The 24,895-nt window shown below is 41.2% G+C and overlaps 1 protein-coding gene, 1 long non-coding RNA gene and 1 other non-coding gene across 4 annotated transcripts in view; 1 reads left to right on the top strand and 2 right to left on the bottom strand.

Moving 5' to 3' along the window:
* NUP160 (nucleoporin 160) overlaps positions 1–13,299 on the bottom strand; it is a 58,144-nt gene extending 44,845 nt beyond the window's left edge. Inside the window, exons 1-7 of one of the 2 annotated variants that reach the window (XM_067749000.1) lie at positions 13,150–13,299; positions 12,769–12,880; positions 9,178–9,388; positions 8,324–8,546; positions 6,915–6,993; positions 5,916–6,030; positions 5,011–5,169 (exon numbers count right to left, since the gene is read on the bottom strand). In XM_067749000.1, coding sequence (XP_067605101.1) covers positions 5,011–5,169; positions 5,916–6,030; positions 6,915–6,993; positions 8,324–8,546; positions 9,178–9,388; positions 12,769–12,880; positions 13,150–13,282 — 1,032 coding nt within the window. In that variant the 5' untranslated portion in view covers positions 13,283–13,299. The remainder of the gene's footprint in view (positions 1–5,010; positions 5,170–5,915; positions 6,031–6,914; positions 6,994–8,323; positions 8,547–9,177; positions 9,389–12,768; positions 12,881–13,149) is intronic. The other variant, XM_067749001.1, reaches the window with a different exon arrangement.
* TRNAR-UCU (transfer RNA arginine (anticodon UCU)) lies at positions 329–401 on the bottom strand. Its single transcript has one exon. It is a non-coding gene; the product is annotated as a tRNA-Arg (tRNA).
* On the top strand, positions 12,829–17,510 carry LOC137230197 (uncharacterized). The gene is made up of 2 exons (XR_010946038.1): positions 12,829–13,448; positions 16,598–17,510. It is a non-coding gene; the product is annotated as an uncharacterized lncRNA (long non-coding RNA).
* The last annotated feature ends 7,385 nt before the right edge of the window (positions 17,511–24,895 follow it).

Raw genomic sequence — 24,895 nt, 5'->3', positions numbered from 1 at the left:
CAGCATTCTACTATGACCTTGACTGCTACATAATGGAATCTTAACAGCATTTGTCTTTTTGGGACTGTATTTTTACTTAGCATAACATCCTCAAGTCTCATCCATGTTGCAGCACGTGTCAGAATTTCCTTCCTGTGGGAGGGAGGGAGACGCAAGAGGGAAGAGATATGGGAACATATGTATAACTGATTCACTTTGTTATAAAGCAGAAACTAACACACTATTGTAAAGCAATTATACCCCAATAAAGATGTTAAAAAAAAAAAAAAGAATTTCCTTCCTTCCTTTCTTTTTTCGGCCGCATGACATGTGGGATGTAGGATCTTAGTTCCCCGACCAGGGATTGAACCTGCACCTCCTGCATTAGAAGTGCAGTGTCTTAACCACTGGACCACCAGGGAAGTCCCAGAATTTCCCTCCTTTATAAAGTTGAATAATATTCCATTTTATGTATATACCACATCTTATTTATCCATTCTTTCATCGATGAAGACTTAGGTTGCTTCCACTTTTTTGGCTATTGGGAATATTGTTGCTATGAACATGGGTGTACAAATATCTCTTAAATACCCTACTTTAATTCTTTTGGGTATACACCCAGAAGTGGAATTGCTTGACCCTATGGAAATTCTATGACTAATTTTTTTGGGAACTGCCATGTTGTTTCCCATGGTGGCTGCAGCATTTTATATTCCCACCAGTAATGCACAAGGGTTCCAATGTCTCCACATCCTCTCCAACACTTGGTATTTCTGTTTTTTTCCCCATAGTAGCTATCCTTTTGGGTATGAGGTGGTATCTCACTATGGTGAGAAATCTATTTTTAAGTTTATATTTTTACCAAAGTACCAAAAATAATTTAAAACATACACACAATACAAATCAACTCTAGTCAATCTTCACTAAAAATAAAACCCTATAAAATAATTCATGTTTAGTATTTAACTCTGTTGCTGAAACAAAAAATGTCAAACTCAAAAATAATATTTGATGGACAATATTTTAAATAATTTTTTGATAAAGAAAGTGTATTATAAACTGATAAGAGTGATGAAGATTCTATCCTTATAACACAAGCAACTGTTCACAAGGAAGGACTAAAAGAAAAATATAGTGAGAGTCCTTTTGAGAGAAAAATAGGAGTGTATGAAATATGAGAAATATATGTAATGCTCATATTCATTCTAGCCTAGAGCTGTATTTACAAGCTGCATATTTCAACCCATTAGTGGGACATGAACCAAATTTAGGAGGTCTCAACCAGCATTAAAAAAAAAAAAAGAAAAAGAAACAAAGTATCAGAGTTTATCAGTTCATCACTCATGGTAAAGGTAAACATGTTTCATGAAAACTATTTTCTGTTACATGCCCATCATCACCACATATGTATATACTATGTAGCAATGCAAAATATTGTAGACTCTAGCCAAAAAGTTGGAAAAATGCTGGTCTATTGCAGTGCTTCTCAAACTATCTGTGGAAAGGAACAGTGTTTTTTTTTTCTTTAATTTCTAATCTGTTCCAGACTGATACTTTTATGAAATACAGAAACCTTGAATGTCTGTGGCAATGTCACTATAAAAGCTTCTAATGCATTCTCTCACTTTCTGATTTTATCTATCTTACTGCAATCCAGTAACACATAATTTGTGGCCCAGGACCATTCCACAGACCACACCATAGGTCTACAGGACTTCTGTTTGAGATTTTTATTAGTGTCCTAGATGGAAATACAGACGACATATTTATAACACTGAGAACATGATGCTGGAAATGATTAAATTAATGCACTTATTAACATAATTAGAACCCAAAGAACGAAAAGAAAACCAAGAAGAAACAAATGAAATTAACAGGAATGGGTGTAGGGCTTGCCTGGTAGCACAGTGGTTAAGAATCCGCCTGCTGATGCAAGGGACATGGGTTCAAGTCCTGGTCCCAGAAGATCCCACATACCACGGAGCAACTAAGCCCGTGCACCACAGCTACTGAGCCTGCGTTCTAGAGCCCGTGAGCCACAACCACTGAAGCCCACGAACCTAGAGCCCGTGCTCCACAACAAGAGAAGTCACCACAATGAGAAGCCCACGTACCACGACGAAGAGCAGCCCCGCTCACCACAACTAGAGAAAGCCTGCGCACAGCAATGAAGGCCCAACACAGCCAAAAATAAATAAATTTAATAAAAAAAAATTGGAATGGGTGTAAAATATTACAGAGATTAAAAATAAAACCTTCAAATGTGTAGATTAGGGAGAAAAAAACATGCTGAAGAGCAGTTTTTGTTCAAAAAAAGAAGGAAAAAAAAAGACCTCAACTTCATTATACTCTGAATAGGCACAACAGTGTTACATGGCTGCTAAAAGTGTACCTGATTTTAGGCTTCATTAATAGAACCATAATGCTCAAACCAAAGGAGGTAATAGCTCAGCTCAGTTTGATACCACTCCTAAAATAGCATATTCAATCTCAGACTAATGTTTAGAGCAGTGGTTCTCAAAATATGGTACATAGATTCCTAGAGGTCCGATTCCTAGAGGTCCCTAAGACTGTTTCAGGGGATTAGTGAGGTCAAAACACTTTTCATAATAACACTACATCATTTGCCCTTTTCACTGTGTTAATATTTGCACTGATAATGCAAAAGCAACGGTAGGTAAAATTATTGGTGTCAATGTGAATCAAGGCCGTGGTACCAAACTGAATACTCTTTCATTAATAAAACACTCAACAAGCTAGGAATAGAAAGTAACTTCCTCAACACGATAAAGGGCATTATGAGAAACTCAGATAACATCACACTCAATGGTGAAAGACTAAAAACTTTCTCTCTTAAATCAGGAATAAGACAACTCTTGTCACTTCTATTCAACATTGTACTGGAGGATCTATCCAAGGCAATTTAAGGCAAAAAAAAAAAAAAAAAAAGGCACCCAGATCGGAAAGGAAGCAGTAAAACTATCTTTATTTGCAGATGATATTGTCCTGTAAATAGAAAGTCCCAAAAATTCCACTATAACACTACTAAAACTAATTAAGAGTTCAGTAGGGTTACAGGATACAAGATTGATATAAAAAAATGAATTGTATTTCTATAAACCTGCAATGAGCAATCTGAAATGAAAATAAGAAGATAATTTCATTTACAATAGTATCAAAAGGAATAAAATATATACATATAAACTGATTAAAGAAACCCTGCAAAACTTAATACTATGAAAATTACAAAACACTGCTAAAAAAGTTAAATACAATCTAAATAAATGGAAAAGCATCCCATGTTTATGAACCAAAAGCCTTAATATTGCCAAGATGGCAATTCTTTCCAATATGATCTACAGAGTCAACAAACCTCTATCAGAATCGGTGAAGTAATAATAAATATACATATTGGTCTCTGGTTCTGCCTCCTGACACTGAGCTCCTAAAACTCCTGCAATCTCCTGACTGATAGAGGTGCTAGGAGCATCTTTTGTTCTAATATTTGATCTTTGGCCCTGGTTCCCGACACAGAGCTCCTAAATTCCTTGGAATATCCTGGGTTATGGGAACACTTTTTGTTCTAATGAGGTGACTCCTGGATAGCTTCAGGATGGGAGCTAGTCACCAGAAAGACCAAGTCTAATTAAAAGCTTGAAACTTTCAGCCCTAACTCCCATCCTCTGGAAAGTGAAGAAAGGCTAGAAATTGAATTAGTAACCCATCATGCCTATGTGATGAAGCCTCCTTAAAAATTCTTAAGGTATGGGATTTGGAGAGCTTCCAGGTTGGTGAACACATCCATGTGTTGGGAGGGTGGTGCACCTCAATACCATGAGACCCTTCTGGACCTTGCCCTACCTACCTCTTCATCATTTATCACCCAATAAACTAGTAAATGTAAGTGAGTGTTTCCCTGAGTTATGTGGGTCATTCTAACAAATTATGAGCCCAAGGAGGGGATTGTAGAATGAATCAAGAACCCAAGAATGTAGAAGAGTTTTCATATTTGGGAGTAGCCTGGCTTAGGGTGAGGTGTATGAGTAGGGTGAGAGGGTGTCCACATATATGGAAGGTCTGGGGCAGGGTGAAAACTCAAGCAGGGTGAGGAATGTCCACAGAGAGTGGCAGCCTGCACAGGGGACTAGAGCCCAAGTAGGTGAGAAGGGTGTCCACTGCATGGGCGGGGGGGGACTAGTACAGAGTGTCCGGGCCCAAGTAGGGTGAGGAGGGCATCCATGTGGAAGGGCAACCTGGAGTGGGATATCAGAGCCCAACAGGAGTGAGGAGGGCACCAAGCAGAGCAGCACCCAGCGTGGGGAATCAGGGCTCTGGCAGAGCGAGGACAAACCCTACCTCACTGGAATGTTATTAGGATTAAATGGATGATGTGTGTAGTGTGTGAGTAATAAGCACAGTCCAAGCGTTTGCTATTAATGTACATAAAGGGCCTGGCAACATGCCAAACACACAATACCCAACAAGAGGCTGTTTATTTATTTATCTGGCCACGCAGCTTGCGGGATCTTAGTTCCCCTTTGAACCCAGGCCCCTGGCATTGGACGCTCAGAGGCCTAACCACTGGAATGCCAGGGAATTCCCGTGGCTGTTTATTATATGATTATACTATTGTATTGTATCCTAAATACCTCACTGACATACAATAGCTAGCGATTAGATGATGAGCAAAATTATTTCTAAAAATTAACTTCCCCTGTACCTCTTAATAACACCTACATCCCTTTCACAACTCCATTTTTTCACCCATACTTTCAAATTGGCTCTTTCTTGCTTAGTTTTGGTTAACTTTTCCTTCCATATTCCTTTAAACTCTCTACTCCCTTTCATCCTGACTTTTCCTTCAAGATCTTTTAATTCACATATTAGCACAAAACCTACCATCTCCGTGGAAACAACACAAGATACATCTAGGTTGGTGTGAAAAGCTTAAATAGACTCAATGAGTCTATAGCTACTTCCCCATATCAGTATATACAGAATAACTTGATACGTGTCTTATTTGTTTCATACCTGTCCTCGCTTTGGTGCATGCATGTATATCCCTAGGCAGACTCCCAGGGTAGAGGAATAGGCAAATCGTAATTTGTGTCCAGTCCCAGCAGTGAGCCGAAGATCTTTATTCACAGGGACATACTCTAGCATGTCAGCTACCATCAGGCACATTTGCTCCTGCCCAAGAAAACATTTAGTAAGTGGTATTAAAGAATATTCAGGAAGAAAAACAAACTCCTTCCCTTTTTAAAGAATGCACATTCATTACATCCAGCACTGTATCTAATTCATCTGAAGGGCCCTAAGGGTTTTTTTTTAAAGGGCTGAGATGAAAATATCTCTTTAGTCTGATAAATAAAATCATCAGCTGTTTTGTTTGCGAATGTTGAAAACTATTTTACCAACTTGCATTTTAAAAATACATTTGTTGGGCTTCCCTGGTGGCGCAGTGGTTGAGAGTCCGCCTGCCGATGCAGGGGAAACGGGTTCGTGCCTCAGTCCGGGAAAATCCCACATGCCGTGGAGCAGCTGGGCCCGTGAGTCATGGCCGCTGAGCCTGCGCGTCCGGAGCCTGTGCTCCGCAATGGGAGAGGCCACAACAGTGAGAGGCCCGCATACCGCAAAATAAATAAATAAATAAATAAAATAAATAAAGATAAAAATACATTTGTTTCGAAGTGAAGAGTATACGCTGTACCACTTCAATGTTTCTGTAGGACTCATAATTTTCAAAATAAAAATACAAAAAGTTAGGGGAGAAATGTATGAAAAATAAAGCTAAATGAAACTGTCTGAACCTGGAAATGCCCCATAATTTCCAAACTAAGAGATCTGATCATATTATGAGAAGCAAGATTTATTTCAATTCCCCTTCAATTTGCAATCCTATTTTAACTTGCAGTAACTATAAATGTAGCATTTACCTTATAAGACCACATTCGTAGTTTATGATCCTGACATAGAGCAAAGATGAAGGCATCGTTCTTGACACAATGAACAGCAAGACTCAGGGGACGATCTGAAGGCCCCTGATCACCTCTGAAAACATAAGGCCAAGTTTTAGAGTTTTATTGTTGCAAATTACCTGATCATTAGAATTTGCAATTTAAGAGATAAAATAAAATTATAAATGCACACTCTTAACAAAAGGAGAAGAGTTTATAGGCTGGTATTAGATGACTACATTTTCTGGGCTTCCCTGGTGGCGCAGTGGTTAAGAATCCGCCTGCCAATGCAGGGGACATGGGTTTGAGCCCTGGTCGGGAAGATCCCACATGCCACAGAGCAACTAAGCCTGTGTGCCACAACTACTGAGCCTGTGCTCTAGAGCCTGCGTGCCACAACTACTGAGCCCACGCGCCACAAATACTGAAGCCCACGTGCCTAGAAGTGTGCTCTGCAACAAGAGAAGCCACTGCAATGAGAAGCCCGTGCACTGCAACGAAGAGTAGCCCCCGCTCGCCGCAGCTAGTGAAAGCCCGCGTGTGGCGACGAAGACCCAACGCAGACAAAAATAAACAAATTAATTAAAAAAAAAGATAACTACATTTTCTATTTGATTTATATCCATTATTCTGATAAATTTTAAAAAGCTCTAGATATCAATGGAATACTGTTCTAACCATCAAACTTTCTACTTCTAATATTACACAAAATTGGATTTGGTAAGTCAGGGCAGAGCACTGAACTGGATATTGTGAGAAGTACAGTAAGTGTTTCTGTTGTCAAAGTGTCAAGTCCCAAATGAAGTGGGCTCTGGAGTGCAGCTCGTCTCAGATGGAATGTAACGTTGTGTAGACCCTTCTCCTTTCCAGTATAGTGTTTATTTGCCTTGGAGTCAGACTAGAAGTACTAACAGGTGTTGACCAGGGCAAAAGATTAAGTTCTTGGGCCCTATGATTTACCGACCAGAGACCACTCACCTGATAACTGTTGGCATCCAGCCTATAAGCAATCGTTGCATTACTGAACACTGTTTCAGCTCCACAACTGACACCATCCCTACAAGATTGAAAATAGACCAATGATATCCAAGGCACCTCTTGATCATACTTAGTGAAGCCCAAAGGCAAGAAGGATGCAACCATGAACAAGGAATTTGTAACAGGTGACAGGCTTCTACATTTCTATACTAAGAAGTCTTAGGCTGTACCTTTCCACACACACCACACCTAAAATATTTTGAATCATTATGGGAACAATAACAACAGCATTTTTATATTCCTAGGGGAAATTTTTGCCATTTACAAACAGTAACCCATATTGCTGCTCAGAAGCAGCACTTCATTCTTTCCAAAAGAAACACCGAGTACCTTTCATGTGCTAGGCACAGTTCTAGATGCTAGAGATACAGCAGTAAATAGAACAAATTAAAACACTCCCGTCCTCATGGAACTTACATTCCATTGGCAGGAAGGGAGAAGCAGAGACAGTTAACAAATTAAGTAGAATGTAAAGAATGGAGAAAAATAAAACATAGAAAGGGTATAGTGAATGGGGATGGGGTGCATGTGTACAATTGTGTTATTGTTAAAATTGTGTTACAATTTTAAAAAGGTGGTCAGGTCACTCACTGAGGTGACACTGAGTAAGAACCTAAAGGAGTTGAGGGAATGAGCCACACTGGTAGCTGGGGAGACTAGCCCCGCCAAAGCCCTGAGCTAGGTGTACCTGGTATGTTCAAGGAATTGCAAGAAGGCATGTGGCCGGTTCAGAGGAGGGGGGAAAGAATGAGACGATGAGATTAGAGAGGCAGTGGGGTGTCACAGTAAGGACTTTGGGTTTATTCAGAGTGAGATGAAGAACAGCCCCGATCCGAGGGCTTTGAGTAGTGGAATGACATGACTCACCCTGGGTTTTAAAATGTATCGGTCTTCCTGAGAAGTTTCTGCTGAGGGGTAAGGACAGATCTGGGGAGCTATTTAGGAAGCAAATGCAATAATCCAGGTAAGAGGAGTGGTGACTTGTAGCAGGGTATCAGCACTGAGCTTCCTTGTTTCAGGTAACTTATTTTAGTTACAGTACCACAAAGTGAAGGTAGAAAACCAGTCAACTCATGTCTACTAAAGGCCTTAGAATAGGTCACCTTACAGTTATCTGTTTTCCCATACTCCAGTAAGCTGGACAGTTCCTCGTTCACTATATAAAATCCCGCCCTCTTAGGAAAAAAACAGTAAAGCATTAGGGAGTCATAATGCAAGCAATAATGAATGATCATTTTAGGGTAGTATAGAAGCAATTCCTGCATTGGATGATGGCCTTGGACTTCTAACATCTGTTTTAATGCCAGTATTCCTTTAAAATTAAATTCATGCTCAGTTCCTGTTCTTACCAGGTACGTCATGAGGAGGTAGTTTAAGAACAAAGATTCCCCCAGAGGCAGATGGTACAGCAAACAGAGCCTCCCCGTCATTGCTAAGCCAGGCTGCCGAGGTGGTAGAATGAGGGGAGAGTCCAGGTACTGTTGGAATTAACTGATAGTTGCAAGGATCCCTGAAGTCAACTTTTCCAATGTCAGTGAATATTGACTGCATCTGACTTTCAATTACCAACTCCTGTGGAGTAATTAAAAAGAAAAATCTGTTAAACCAAAATAAACTGGATTTTGCTCAGTTCCTTCCAATCGCTATCAGTTTTTAAAATAAAAAATTGTTGAGCTTAAAAAGAAAGCTATTTTTTCTTTTTTTTACATCATGGCTCTCCACTTTATTTATTTTTTTTAATTTTTATTTTTGGCTGGGCCGCAGGGCTTGTGGGATCTTAGTTCCCCAACCAGGGATCGAACCTGCACCCTCGGCAATGGAAGTGTGGAGTCCTAACCACTGGACCACCAGGGAATTCCCAGAAAGCTATTTTTTTTTTTTTTTTTTTTTTGGCTGCACCACATGGCATGCAGGATCTTAGTTCCCAGACCAGGGATGGAACCCGTGCCCCCTGAAGTGGAAGCATGGAATCTTAACCACTGGACTGCCAGGGAAGTCCCCAAAGCTACTCTTTTTAATGAAACTATTTTTGCAGCTTAAAATGTGTGTGATAACTTTAAATAGTAACTATGATAGTATGCTTGGTTAGGGCCAGCAAAGAATCCAAATATTCTTCAATTCCAAGGGACATTGCTCTATTACTAAATTTATGACAGTCAGAGTAACTTTGGGAATTAAAGGATATTATACTTAACCAACTTACACTCCTATACATCCGGGAAGGGTGTGGTAAAAGTAACCTGTGCACTGTTTGATTGGTTAATATCAAGATTATCACATGATTCGGAGTCTCAGAGACATGAACCCCTCCGGGTAAGAGGATGCAATTTTGGAATTTGAGGCGAACTGCATTATTTAACAGATTTATGTCCAGTGACTCTTCCACCAGCTCCAATGTATCTCCAGAGGTCTTCCTATTAAAGTGAAGAGACATTTGTTAAAAAAAAAAGTTTATGCTTTTCTTTCTGATTGTTGCATTGAAATGTATGGCAATAATTTCCAGGTGAACTCTCCCAATTTGAAAATTTTGGATAAACAAACTCAGACCAATTTTGACATTCCAAACCACCACATTATATAGTCTACAAAACACAGCACTGTATAAAATTCAAATCTTATTATATGATTCTCTGTTAAATGGAGGCATTTCCAAACTTCATAGTCCATTTTTAAAAAACAATATTCAAAGCAATTAAACTCCACTATAATGAAAATTCACACCACACACCCTCATTACTTACAGTGCAATGTGGCCTCTACGTATGTTACTACAGGGTCAGACTACAGTGACCTTATAAACGTGGGTATTTCCCCTTCTATCGCTTCCTCCTACTAGGATGCAGGGAAGACTCTTCTTGAGGCACAACTCTGCCATGTGGTAGCTTTGGAACCATAGAAAGCACTATTCTGGGAATGCCCTAACTTGCCATCACCTCATCTACCACACTACCCGAATCCATTCTCTAGATGATCTCCTTTGATATAACAGCTTTAAATGCCATTGAATGCCTACAATTCCTAAATCTGTATCTCATTCAGCCCAAACTCTCCACTGACCTCCTGACTACGGCCTCAACACTTCTACTTGTATATCTAACAGGGATCTCAAACTAAACCTGTCCAAAACAGAATTCCAGGCCACAGCAAACCTGAAAGACAAAGAAACAAAAACACCTGCTTCACCTGCACTTTTCCAACTCATTAATGACATCTCTATAACTTCTAGTTGTTCAAGCCAAAAATCTGGGGGTCACCCTTGAATCTCCTCTTTCTATATACCCTACATCTGATCTAATAGTAAATTCTAATAAAATCACTTTTAAAACATATCCACAGGGACCTCCCTGGTGGCACAGTGGTTAAGAATCTGCCTGCCGATGCAGGGGACATGGGTTCGAGCCCTGGTCTGGGAAGATCCCACACGCCGCGGAGCAACTAAGCCCGCACACCTAGAGCCCGTGCTCTGCAACAAGAGAAACCACTGCAACGAGAAGCCCGCACGCTGCAACGAAGAGTAGCCCCTGCTTGCTACAACTAGAGAAAGCCCGCGCACAGCAACGAAGACCCAACACAGCACCCCCCCACAAAAAAAAAAACCATATCCACAATCAGAACATTTCTCACTGCCTCTAACAATACCAACCCCAGTCTAAGCCACCACCATTTTTTGTCTGGATTGTGGCACCAACCTCTAACTGGTCTCCCTGCTCCCACCCTTTCCTATTACACTTGGTTCTCAACACAGCAGCCAAGCAACCTTTTAAAAACACGACTTAGACCATGCCATTTCTTCACTTAAAAACCTCTGATCTCACTCAGAGTAAGAGTCAAAGCCTTAAAATAACCGACAAAGCCTTAATCTGGCTCTTGGCTACCTTATTCCTCTATCCTTTGTGCACTCAGCTGCAGACTCCTAGCCCTTTGCCATTCTTTGAAAACAACACACAAGCTCCTGGCTCAGGGTTTTTGCATTTTTGGTTCCTTTTTCTTGGAAGGCTCTACCTGAAATCTCATCCCTCAGATATCCTTACTTCCTCTGCTCAAGTGCCAACTTATCACTGGGTCTTGCCGGACTACCTTGTGTGAAATATTAAAAATAATAATTCCCCTTCCCTCTTCCCTGTTCTCTTCTAATTATTACCTGGTAAATTATATTTACTTGGTATTTTTGGTTATTGTTGTTGATCTGCTCCCTCCACAAGAGCAGGGACTGCCTGCTTTGCTCCCTGCTATGTCCTCAGTCCCTAAACATTGACTGGAACATATTAGGCACTCAAAAATATCTCTTTTTTTATTTTTGGCCACGCTGAGCAGCTTGTGGCATCTTAGTTCCCTGACCAGGGATTGAACCTGGGCCCACAGCAGTGAAAGTGCCAAGTCCTAGCCACTGGACCGCCAGGGAATTCCGTCATAAATATTTCTTATATAAATGAGATATGCATCTTTAACACAGGTCTTCCTTCTGAGCCTATAAATTTCAATGCCTACTTGACATTGCCAAAGAGCTACTACACAGATACTTCAATAGTACCTCTAAAAGAATTATTTACATCTCTCCAAAACCCATCTTCTGTATCTCATTAGATGGCAAACCCTCTACCCAATATTTGGTTAGTCACACTAGAAAATAGGAGCTTGTCCTTGCTCCCTCCTTTTCCCTTACTACCCCTCACTCACCCCATATTTAATCTATCTCCAGGTCCAAATGAAGTTAACTTCTAAGTGTATCTTGAATCCATGTATTTCTCTTTTCCTAGCCACTCCCACAATTGAGTCACTAACATCTTACCTGGTCCATCATATAAGCAAGTTGTTCTTTTGTATTGTACCCATCCAACCCAAATCTACTTTCCACAAAGTAGACTGATTATTTTAAAATGTGATTTTGATCATTTTAGTAATCCTTTAAAACCCATCAATGATTGCTCAATGTACTAAGGATAAAATCCAAAATCCTTAAAAAGGACCTTAGGGTCCTTCCTGATCTGAGTCCTGCCTACCTCCTTAGTCTTAGCATCTGTCACATCATTTTCCATTTTGCCCATTTGCACCTAAGCCACACAGACCTTCAGTCAGTTCCTCAAACCTGTCACGTTCTTTCCACCTCATGGATTTTCTGCACGGTGATCCCACTTGCTGAACTGCTCTCTCCCTCAACCCCTTGCCTGGCTAACGTTTCATCCTTCAGATCTCAGTTTAAATGTGACTTGCTTTAGGCCTTCCCAGCACCACCAATAATATTTGGTACTCCCATTAGCCCCTCAAAGCCCCTATACTTTTCCTCTTAGGCAAGTATGAAAAATTTGTATTTATAAATGTGGTCATTAGCTATATAATGTCTTCCCGCTTCTCAAAACTGCCCCATGAAAGGTGGGTCCACATCTATTCTTACACTGTTACATCTTGCATGATGAAAATGGTGATTGTTTTTGTTCCTCACTTCACCCCCAGCACACCTAGCAGTGCCTGACTATAAAGGCTCAAACATATTTGTAGAATGAAGGAAGCTGTAAAGCACTATAAAAACATAATGGGTTCATGTTTAAAACTGGTCTTTTGGACTTTAACCCCTAAGCTACACTTCTTCTGCTTTTAGTGCTGCCTGGGAGGGTACCTCTTCTAGAACTCTGGGTCTCCTTAATTTTCCACTGATTCACATATGAATAGAAAACAGTCTTTCTCTTTTCCTGTCGATAACCACTTCGGAGAATGAATGACACCTTAAGAACAGCCGCGAAAATTCAGCCGCCGAACAACCCGACCTTCCAGGGGGTTTGACAAACACAGCACTTACCAATGAATGAACCTGTTTCTGGTGACGGAGAACAACTTGCCACTTTCCACATAACAGAAGCCTCCCGCGCTCTCACCGTATTTCACGGCTCCAGCCACGACATTTGCAGTTCCTGCAAAATGAAAGTGGTCAGCCTGCACAGGTGGTTCTTTGGGAATGACACGCACTGAGGGTGCTGAGAAAGCAGAGGGTGACGGACTGACAATCCATACAAAAAGAAGGGGAAGCAAAGACGCACAAGCAGGACACTAAAGAAGCTCTGATTCCGGGGCTATAGGCATGTGGGCTCAGAAGGATGAACGGGAGGTCAGAGATTTAGGGATCCAGGGGAGAAGCCAGAAGCGAAGGATCGGATCGCGCCCTACTGGGATTCTGCCGTACCAATGCAGCAGACTGTGAACTCCCGAAAGTGCCTCGGCCTTTCGCGCTCAGCTCCGCTGAGCTCCACGAAGCTCCGTTCCACGGCTCCCGCCGTCGCCATCTTGCCGCGCCACCGCGAGGCCCGACGGGACATCAGCAGGACCCGGCGGACATCGTCACTTCCGGGGGCTGAGCGGATGGAGATGCGGGCACATGAAGAAGCCGGCAGAGGTCAAGCGCGTGTCCGACACTGCGTTGTGAGGCTCCCACCAAGTTAGTTGGAGACAGGGTGGGCAGGGAGGAAGCCAGATGAGAAGCAGGTAGGGGAAGCCTGCAGACTCTACCTGCGAGAACCTTTGCGTGGCCTGCTAGGAAGCCCCAAGGCGCGGCGCCATTTTCCCGGCGTTCTCAGGGCAGGGGGCGGGGCCGGGCTTGTTTCCATTTTAAAAACGCCCGCCTGGGCAGCGGGGCCCAGTCTCCCGCGAGGGTCGAGGTCCGGGGAGGCCCAGCAGATGGGCGCCCTCTGCTGGATTCCTAGCTTGCGGTCACCTCTCCCTGCGTCGCTGTGTCAGTCAGTGAATCTCCACCCTGTCTCCTTTTCTTTGCTCTTAAGCGACCGTAGGGACAGTGAGGAGAGGGAGTGAAGGGCAGAGGGGCATTTTGTGTTGAAAGTTTTTCAAGAGACTGTATTCGTGTTTTTTTTTAATAGATCTTTATTGGAGTATAATTGCTTCACGATACTGTGTTTCTGTTGTACACCAAAGTGAATCAGCCATATGCATACATGTGTCCCCATATCCCCTGCCTCTTGCGTATCCTTTCCCTCTCACCCTCTCTATCCCACCCCTCTAGGTGGTCACATAAGCGCCGAGCTGATCTCCCTGTGCTATGCGGCTGCTTCCCACTAGGCATCTGTTTTACATGTGGTAGTGTATATATGTTGATGCTACTCTCACTTTGCCCCAGCTTCCCCCTCACACCTGGTGTCCTCAAGTCCATTCTCTATGTCTACATCTTTAATCCTGCCTTGCAACTAGGTTCACTTTTTTTTTTTTAGATTCCATATATGTGCGTTAGCATACAGTATTTGTTTTTCTCTTTCTGACTTACTTCACTCTGTATGACAGACTCTAGGTCCATCCACCTCAGTACAAATAACTCAATTTCGTTTCTTTTTATGGCTGAGTAGTATTCCATTGTATATATGTGCCACACATTCTTTATCCATTCATCTGTTGATAGACACTTAGGTTGCTTCTATGATCTGGCTATTGTAAATAGTGCTGCAATGAACATTGTGGTACATGACTTTATTTGAATTATGGTTTTCTCAGGGTATATGCCCAGTAATGGGATTGCTGGGTCATATGGTAGTTCTATTTTTAGTTTTTTAAGGAAACTCCATACTGATTTTTTTTTTTTAATTTATTTTTGTCTGCGTTGGGTCTTTGTTGCTCTGCGCGGGCTTTCTCTAGTAGCGGCGAGCAGGGTCTCCTCTTTGCTGCGGTGCGTGGACTTCTCATTGTGGTGGCTTCTCTTGTTGCAGGGCATGGGCTCTAGGTGTGCGGGCTTCAGTAGTTGAGGCGCGCAGGCTCTAGAGCGCAGGCTCAGTAGTTGTGGCGCATGGGCTTAGTTGCCCTGCGGCATGTGGGATCTTCCCGGAGCAGGGCTCGAACCCGTGTCTTCTGCATTGGCAGGCAGATTCTTAGCCACCGTGCCACCAGGGAAGCCCTTTGTTCACATTTTTAATGTAACTGTGCTTTTATCCATGGGTTGGGGAAATTTGGGTTTTACCATATTGAACTATTTCACTTGCGATGTCATCTTCTTATTAGGGTTCTGTGTGCTTTATCGTATGGGTTTTCTATTGCTACTAGAACAAATTACCGTAGATTTAGTGGCTTAAACAATACTGTTAGCTCACAGTTCCGTAGAAGTCCAATACAGGTCTTATGGGGCTAATATCATGGTGTCTGTATGGCTGTATTCTTTCTGTAGACTGTAAAGGAGAATCTCTTTCCGTTTCTTTTCCAGCTTCTAGAGGCCAACACATTCCTTGGTTCGTGGCCCCCTTCTTTCATCTTCAAAGCCAGCAGTGTCATATCTCTCTCTGATCTCAGGGAAGGGTTCTCTGTGTTTAAGGACTCATGTAATTAGGTTGAGCTCACCCAGATAATCCAGAGTAATCTCCCCATCTCTAGATACTTAAACTTAATCACATCTGCAAGGTACCTTTTGCCATGTAAGGTAACATATTCACAGGTTCCAGGGGTTAGGATGTGGACATCTTTCTTGGGGGGGGGGGCATTTTTTTTACCCACCATATTTATGATTTACTAATCATGTCACATTCTGATTTCATTCTCATAGCATCCTTGTAAAGCAGCATTATCCTTGTAAGGTAGATAACTTTTCTGAAGCACTTGTTAAAAATATAATTTACATCAGTTGTCATCACCTTAACCCAGAGTTCAATCTTAGCATTACTCACTAATAAGGACAACCAGATATAAGGTGCCTCCTGGTGTGCTATAAAATGAAGGATGCAACATCACCTGTAAGGCTTTTTTTTGGCCACACTGTGTGGCTTGCAAGATCTTAGTTCCCCGACCAGGGATTGAACCTGGGTCCTCGTCAGTGAAAGTGAGGAGTCCCAACCACTGGACCACCAGGGAGTTCCCTGTAAGGCAGTTTTAACCAACTTTCTTCAGATAGTATTCACATACCATAAAATCTCCCCCTCTAAACTGTGCAATTCAGTGATTTTTGTATATTCACATAGTTGTGTAACCATCACCACAATCTCATTTGGGAACATTTTTATCACCCAGAAGTCACTGACCATCCCCCCTCCTCAGCCCTTGGAAACTACTAACCTACTTATGTTTCTATAGATTTGCCTATACTATATATATATATATATATACACACATACACACACATATATACATCAATTGCTGGACATTTGGATTATTTCCACTTTTTGGCTATTATGAATAATGCTGATATGAACATATAAATTATTCTTGCAAAAAATATATAATCCAGATTGTGGTAGGCAGAATTATGCCCCCTCCCCCCGCAAGATGTCTACTTCCTAATCCCTGGAACCTGTGACCTTACATGACAAAAAGGACTTTGTACTACATGTGAGTAAGGTAAGGATCTACAGATGGAAAGATGAGCCTGGATCATGCAGGTGGGCCCTGTCTAATCACATAGTCCTCAAAAGGAGAGAACACTTCCCTGTTGAGGTCAGAAAGAGAGAGGTGTGAGGACGGAAGAAAGGTTAGAGTTATACGAAATGGCTGGCATGTAAAGATGGAGAAAGGGGGCCATGAGCAAGGAATATGATCAGCCTCTAGAAGCTGGAAAAAGCACAGGCACAGATTCTCCCCTAAAGTCTCCAGAAAGGAGTGGAACCCTGCCAACACCCTGATGTTAGCTTACTGGTTTTTTTTGCTTTTAGCTGCCTTGCGTATGGTTATGCCCCCTGTATCCAGTGAGTGGTCAGTGTGGAAAATCTGAAGGTCCTGCCCTCTTGCCTGGATCTAGAACAACTGTGAAGGACCATTCAGCTCCAGAGCACTGAGTGGGATCATCTGAGGCTTCAACTTCTCTTCTGCCCAGTCCTGCCTCGCTTAGTCCCTACGAAGTGCTCGTCCTGAGTGCGCCCTCCAACAAACCTCCTGTGTGCAAATCTCTGCCTCAGAGTGTTGCTTCGGGGAATCCTGTAGGAGACAGTCACACATCACCTCTTGTCTAAGGATGGGCAGCCAGCTGGGAACCAGCAGGGAAAAAGAAGTTGGGAAGAGTTTAGGCGAGGATCTTTCCTAAATTCCAAAATTGATGATGCAGTGTTGGAAAGAACATCAGCTGGGCATCAGAAGACTGGGATTCAAGGTCTAGCTGTGTCTCAGCTAACCTCTTTTCACTTGGGAAGTCCCCCAAGATCTCTGTGCATCAGTTTCTTAGAAGAGGATGATGTACTTATTGACTTTCAAGCTCTTTCCTGACACTAAAGCTCTAGGGTCTGTGGCCTAAAAGTCGGAGACAGGCTGGGTCTTCACCTTCATCTCTCCTTAATTTCAAGGCTCAGAATGCTCCCTGGGACTGAGGACTGGCATGTCCTCCCTGAGTCAAAATTGACTTCAGAGTCACCCAACCTGTGAGCTTTGTGCCACTCAGTTCAGACTGTGATAATTTCTTAGGTACTTGTCTATCACAGTGCTTTCCATACTCACATTTTCTCACTTCTGTGATGTATACTTAAAATTTTTTTATGTATTAAAAAAAGAGTAAAAAAGATTAAAAAATTTGTTGCATAATAAATGGCTTAACTGTGAAAAATTAATAAAATGTTTAAGATAAAAAAGTAAGAATGTGTCATGCAATCAATATGCCTAATGTAGCCATGTTTCTTCCTTTCTTTCTTTCATTTTTTTTCCCAAAAAAAAAGGTTGGTAAATTGATGGAGCATCTTCTTTCTTTCTTTTATTTTTTTTTCCAAAAAAAGTGGTTGGTAAATTGATGGGGCATCTTCGTTTCCCAGGAATCCAGGAATTATAGTCTTTGACAGCTGTCTTATTCCTCTTCTTATTTTCAGCATCCATCAGAGCTCTCAGAACTTAAAATTTCCTAGGAAGTGTTTGAAAGAGTGACTAAAGATGAATAAACGCGCATATACATTCTTAGAACACTCAATTACCCTTTGAACTATTAATATACTGGCATGGTATGGTTGTAACATAAGTGGAATTATATTGCCATCTAGTGGTTAGGGGGTGACTTCATTTAGAAACATAATGCAGAATGTCACCAAGATTATTGTTTGTGCAGCAAGTTTTATTTACAGATACTTTCATAGGAAAAATATTTTTATTGCTTAACATTATTGTCTTGGTTTGCCTTGAGAGTGTCTTGGTTTGCTAAATCACCACTAAGTATAAGTGAAGGGTATTGTAAATTGAACTTTAAATCAGATTTTCCTAAATTAACTGAATAGCTATTCCTTAAAAGAAGAAATCAGTGGTTGAAATAAGCATGGGAAATGATGATAAATGAAATTCAACATATTTCTTTCCTGCAGAACTTTTCAGAGACATTAATATGATAGTGTGCTTTGTAAACCTCCAGTTGGGCCTTATGTGTGATGTGTTTCCCAGACTCTATGCTCTTTTCAAGGAACAACTCATTGGACCATTGTTCTATGGGAAAAAATTGCGGAAGCACTGCTTTATTGTCATTTTCCCCATATGTTAAAAATACCCAGATTTTTCATTTTGTTTTGGTGAGTATGGGGATTTTGTGTTTGTACAGAAGCATGTTTGGGTTTACTAAGGTATGGGAAAATTCACTAAGATTAATTTACTACATTTTATTAGTAAAAGATTCTAAAATTGAAAAAAACGATTACTGCTTAGTGTTTTCCTGACTACAAAGCCTTCTTTGACCTTCATGTCCATGTTCTAGACATGGTGAATTCAAGGAGTATTGTAAGAAGTCATAGTCATGCCTTACATTTATAAGGATCTTAGTTAATATTTTAGGTAATCATTTCTTTAATTGAAATTAGCATTATTTCACATTGAATATGTTTTACGAAATCTTGGGTTCTAGGAATGTGGTTTCCTGCTGTTTGGACAGTTACTTTCAATAATAGCTGTTAGTGATAGCAGAAATGACTTGGGATATAACCACAATGCAAATGACTTGAGATTTTCTATTTCTGTTTTTTTTTGTTTTTTTTTTAATTGCCATTCACCTTTGTTGCTGTGTTAATCATAGCGACTAAATTTCAAATTCCTGGCAGGAGCTTCATTTATTCTTGCAGTCTTGACTGCACGCCTACCATGTGCTAGTCACTGGGGTTAGAAAGATCCCTCAGGATATAGGCTCTGTGCAGTCAGGGGTCTTATCTGCCTCGTTTTCTGTTGTATCACTGGTGCCTAGCATTGTGACCAGCACTTCCTCTTTGTTCGTGAAGTAGTATTTGTGGACAGAATAAAACTTTCACATTCTCTGCTTTTGGGACTCTGCCAGTTTAACAGAGAGACAAAGGAGAAATACAGATAACAGTAAAATATGTTAATTAATATAAAAGAGATATGTACCAAAAGGAGAAAGAGCATTCCAGGCAAAAAGTCTTAGAAGCATGGAGAGAACTGGGGTGAGGAGTGGTTTTTAGAAGGCTGGGGACCTTTTGCAAGAGCTTTTCCTTTATTACTGAAGAGTTTAGATTTACTTAAATGTCTTTCCTTACAACTCAGTGCTTAAAGTACTCTATTAGACATTCTTGTTGTAGATTTGCTATAAGAATTTTATTGGATCTCAAACCAAACTTTGTAAATAGTTCAAAAAATTTTTTTGAAAGGTTGATCCGGCCCCAGTATAGAGAACCTTAATATGCGTGGGCCTTGTTGAAACAGAGAAGACATCACTGTAGGGTTGGTAACTCATGGGGAAACCAGGATGACATTGTAGGTTCTTAATAATTGCCCCAACATTCTGTCTAGAATTTTGAAATTCTCCCCAGGAAACCCCCAGAGCAGAGCCCATCAGGAGAAGTTTCTTTAAAAAGCAAAATTGTGGAATAAGCAAAGTGTGTTGGTGACATTTCACTTCCCTTTACGTGATTCTTTCTACCGGCTTAGAAAACCACCATGACTTCAGAAAGCAGGGTCCTCTGATGGCCCCTGAAAGCCCAGGGTTCCCACCCAGACCTGATTTTCCTGTGCTTTGGACTCATCCGTGGGGACCATATGCCTTGGATTTTTTTCACCTTTCCTATAATATTTCCCATAAATTTCAATATGTTGTGGTTCATTACATGCTTACTTAAATGTTATTTTTATATCTTTGTAAGAGCTTGCATGTACTTAATTCACAAAACCGGAAAAGAAAGGCCTTGCTTGAACCATATATCCTGAATTTTGCTTCTATGTGTGCTATACCTATTGAAACCAGCATTGGAAATGATCTGAGATGAATTCATGCTGAGATGCCAGTGATAGAAAAGCTTAATAAATTGCCCTTCCCAGAGGTATGGGTACTGCAACACACATTCCCTTAACCCACAGACCACTGTCACTCTTTCCTCTCTTGCTCATCTTGCTAATCAGTTGTGGGAGTCCTTTCCTACCTCAATATCCTTTCAACACAGTGATTCAGACAGCTGCTATCAGTTGACTGGAATTAACATGTGATAAGTAATCAATTTACCATCTAATTCAAAGAAGTGGAACTCTAATGGTGGAATTGGAGGCATCAACACGGAACCAGATATGTAGGCAGGCTTAACAGGGACAGTTAAGCCATCTCAATAAAATATAATTAATATTGAGCTTAAAGACCAAGATCAAAGCTGATCCAGTAAACAGTTTTACTTGCATGTACACAAAACCCAGAGCTGCTTTTTCATGTGAAAGTACACAATACAATTAATCTAGCGATTCAGGTTTTTAAGTATAGATTCTCATTTGAATCTAGATTCTTGCGACGTCGCACCCACTTCAAATGCTCCATTCTCATTCTGTCCTTTCTTAAAACCTCAGGGCTGTCACTTCTTTCGTCATGGGTAATGTCTTTGCATCTTCCTCAGCGAAACAACGATGGCAATTAATAACAATTGGGAGATTTTGCCATCTGTTTCATTCTTTTCTCCTTTCATCACCTCCTGTGAGTTCTCTCTCTCTCTCTCCTGTTCTAGTCCTTCAAAGAGTAAAAAGCTTCAAACCATAAAAATAGAGTTTTAAGAAGTATTACCCCTTCCTCATTTTGTCTGCCAAGTTTCAATTTGGTGCAGGTGCTGACAGATGTTTATAGGCAAATAGGTCATTTCCATATCGCAAAGCAAGGATGCTCACTGACCTGAGCAAGTGTTAGGACTTTGATTAGAGGCTCCAGTTTGAGGTCAGAGGCCAATGCTTTTCTAAATCCCAGACTTTAGTTTTGTTTTAGCTTGCTTTTGTCATCGCCCAAATCCTGCAAAATGTCTGGAAATTAAATAAGAATGTACGACTATAATCTTGGGCCTGGCAAAGCTTCTATAGGCAACCACAGGTCCGCACCCAGTGATTGTTTATACTCCTCTTGCATCCTCTAGGATCCTGCTTACGCATCAGTTTCTGTTGAGTAACGGTGTGCAGAGCCAAGTCAGGAACAGTAATGTTCCTTGTCTGCCTTCTTGGGCTGGTCCTGACGCTGGCCCCTGACAATGCCAGGCTCGGGAACTATTTGTTTCTGAACTCCAGCCAAGAAGTCTAACAATTCTCTCCCTTCCTTTCCATCGCCCTCTTCTTCCTTACCAATGCCAAGTCTGGGATTTTTCCTTGTCTAGAGACTGTACAGGCAAGGAAATGAACTTTCTTGGGATATGACAGACCACTTAACAGAAAATGTGCCCTTTGTTCTCATTCAACTGCCTTTTCCTTAAATGACATTTCTAAGGCTTCTGCAGATACATCCGCGTTTAGCTACTTAGTTTCTACAAGGTCCCTGTCAGAGGCTAAGAAGTACGTGTTGGAATCCTAATTTTTCTGATAGGGAAGAAATAGCTCAGAAAGGAAAACTGATATACCCAAGAATTTAGTCAAGCAGTTCTATTAGTTGTGCCTGAATCCATTCTTTAAATTTACTTAAAAATCCTTTTAGCTGCTAGCAACCACGTCCAAGACAAAGGAAGCAGACGCTTACATTTACTTACAGAAAATAGACACAGGTCTGAGTGTTGATTGCTAATTCCACCATGAGTCAGAACATTTTATTTCATTTAGACACACCCAGGGACAGCCTAGCACAGATTAGAGTCCACAGGGATATGGGTTCTACTTCCCACTGTTGTTTTTTTTTTCTCTCATTTTTTGGCTGCACCGTGCAGCATGTGGGATCTTAGTTCTCCAACCAGGAATCGAATCCACACCCCCTGCATTGGAAGGGCAGAGTCTTAACCACTGGACCACCAGGGAAGTCCCTCTACTTCCCACTGTTAACTAGCCACTTGACCTTGGGCAAGTCACTTCAGTTCTCTGGGCTTCAGTTTACTCATCTGTAAAACAGGGAAGTTGGGTTTCATGATCCCTTTGGTTTTCTTCCAGTTTCAGAAGTCTGCACATAGGAAAAAGCTGAAATAAAGACATAAGGCTAAAACATGTTCAAGAAGTCAGCAAAACATCTACATATAAAAAGAATAACTTTAGGGGCTTCCCTGGTGGCGCAGTGGTTGAGAGTCCGCCTGCCGATGCAGGGGACACGGGTTCGTGCCCCGGTCCGGGAGGATCCCACATGCTGCGGAGCGGCTGGGCCCGTGAGCCATGGCCACTGAGCCTGCGCGTCCGGAGCCTGTGCTCCGCAACGGGAGAGGCCACAGCAGTGAGAGGCCTGCGTACCGCAAAAAAAAAAAAAAAAAAGAATAATTTTAAAAGAATAATCTCTGGTCAATAAAAATATCTATACATTTTCACTTGGCAATTTCACTCTGGGGGCTTTATCCTAAGGAAACAATCAGAGATGTGCTTCAAGATACAAGAATGACTGTCACAAAGTTCCTTTTTTTTTTTAATAAACTTTTAATTTTAGGATAGTTTCAGACTTACAAAGAAGTTCCAAAGATAGTGCAAAGAGTTCCCATATACTCCATCTACCCTCCCTCCCCATTTCCTTTACTGTTAACAACTTATATTAGTAGGATACGTTTATCATAACTAATGAACTAGTATTGATACATTATTATTAACTAAAATCCATACTTTAATCATATTTCCCTACTTTTACCTAATGTCTTTTTTCTGTTCCAGGATTCTATCCAGAACACCACATTACATTTAGTTGTCATGTCTCCCTAGGTTCTTTTTTTTTTTTTTTTTTTTGCGATACGCGGGCCTCTCACCGTTGTAGTCTCTCCCGTTGCGGAGCACAGGCTCCGGACGCGCAGGCTCAGCGGCCATGGCTCACGGGCCCAGCCGCTCCGCGGCATGTGGGATCTTCCCGGACCGGGGCACGAACCCGTGTCCCTTGCATCGGCAGGCGGACTCTCAACCACTGACGCCACCAGGAAAGCCCCTCCCTAGGTTCTTTAAGCTGGTGAGAGATTCTCAGATTTTCCTTATTTCTGATGACCTTGATAGTCTTGAGGAGCGCTGGTCAGGTGTTCTGTAGAATGTATCTGGATTTGGGTTGGTTTGATTTTTTTAAAAAATCATGAATAGACTGATGTTATTGGTTCCTGGGAGGAAGACCACAGAGTTAAGTGCCATTCTTGATACATCATATCAGGGGTACCAGCTGTCTACATAATTTCACCAATGACGTTAATCACATAGTGGAGGTAGCGTTTGCCAGGTTTCATCATGCTATTTTTTTTTTTTTTTTTTTTTTGGGCCACCCCTCACATCTTGTGGGATCTTAGTTCTCTGACCAGGGATTGAACCCGGGCCCTCGGCAGGGGAAGCACGGAATCCTAACCACTGGACTGCCAGGGAATTCCCTCACCATGCTATTTTTTAACAATAAAACTTTTCAAGCTAGATGTCAATAATAGGACTGTAGTCTTCATGAGGGCAGGGACTTTGCCTGTTTCACTCACCACAATGCACCTAGTGCCAAGAACAGTTCTGACACATAATAGGTGTTCAATGAATTGAACTTGTTGAATGAAAAAGAGATCAATTTATATAAATTAATGTATGCAATATGATAGAATACTAGCAGTCATCATAAGTATTTGGTGATATGGAAAAATGCTAATGATAAATTCAGTGCCCAAAACATATTAAAAAACAGTTTCTATACATCCTATTTTCAATAAAGTGTGTGTGTGTGCACGTGTGTGTGCATGTGTAGGAAAAAGACTAAAAGACTATCGTCAAAATTTTAACAGGGGTCATTGGTTATTGCTGGGTGGAAGGACGGGGGATTTAAATTTTCTTCCTTGTTCAATATTTTCCAAATTTTTAACAATAAAAATGAATTACTTTGGAAATCAGAAAAATACAATAAATCTGGAGAGAAGTTTTAACCTTCAAAACGATTCTGGAGCAAGGAAAACAGATGTTCCAATACAATGCCCAGCTAACACATTATTTAGCCATGTATTAGTATCTGTGAAGGAGCTGAAATCAGTGGTGCAGTGCATAGAGGGTGTTGTCCTCAAAATTCTGCAGTTTCTAGGAAACAGGGTACACTAGGCACCATCTGTTTCTGATTTAGGGCATTAGAGTTGCAAGATCATGAGCTGTATCTTTGTTACTCTCATAACAAATTGTTTAAAGTTAAAAAAAAAAAAAGAGTAAAGAGCAAAACCAAATGCACAGGATGCCAGAGTGAATGGCGTTATTGTATCGTTCGCTTTCTCCTCCCTGGGGCTTTGCATTTTAAAAACACATGTTGTGGTTTCTCTATGATTATCTTCCCACTTCCTGTGTTGTATCTGCCTTACTGTAAATATCCTTTTGTATAGTCATGCTTTTCTTGTATCTTGCATGTGTGTCTTCCTTCATAGTCACTAACTTTCTCCAAACTTCCACTGTATATTTTTTCTAATTTGTTTGAGTGCAGTGGTATTTTTATTCTCTAACAAGATTTTTAGGACCCTGGTTTCAAATCCTAGTCCCATCTTTTATTAGCTGTGTGATTTGGGGAAAGTCGCTTAACCTCTCTGAGTTTCCCCCCTTGGATACTGGAGGACAGTATTATATACCCACTGGAAGTGTTGCAAGGACTGGATGAGATTTAATGTAAATATGTGGAGGATCTATCCTAGTGCTAGTCG

Source organism: Pseudorca crassidens, chromosome 9, assembly GCF_039906515.1.
Source record: "Pseudorca crassidens isolate mPseCra1 chromosome 9, mPseCra1.hap1, whole genome shotgun sequence".
NCBI lineage: Eukaryota > Metazoa > Chordata > Mammalia > Artiodactyla > Delphinidae > Pseudorca > Pseudorca crassidens.
Note: the sequence above shows the minus strand (reverse complement) of the source record. Positions and strands in the feature narration are given on the sequence as shown.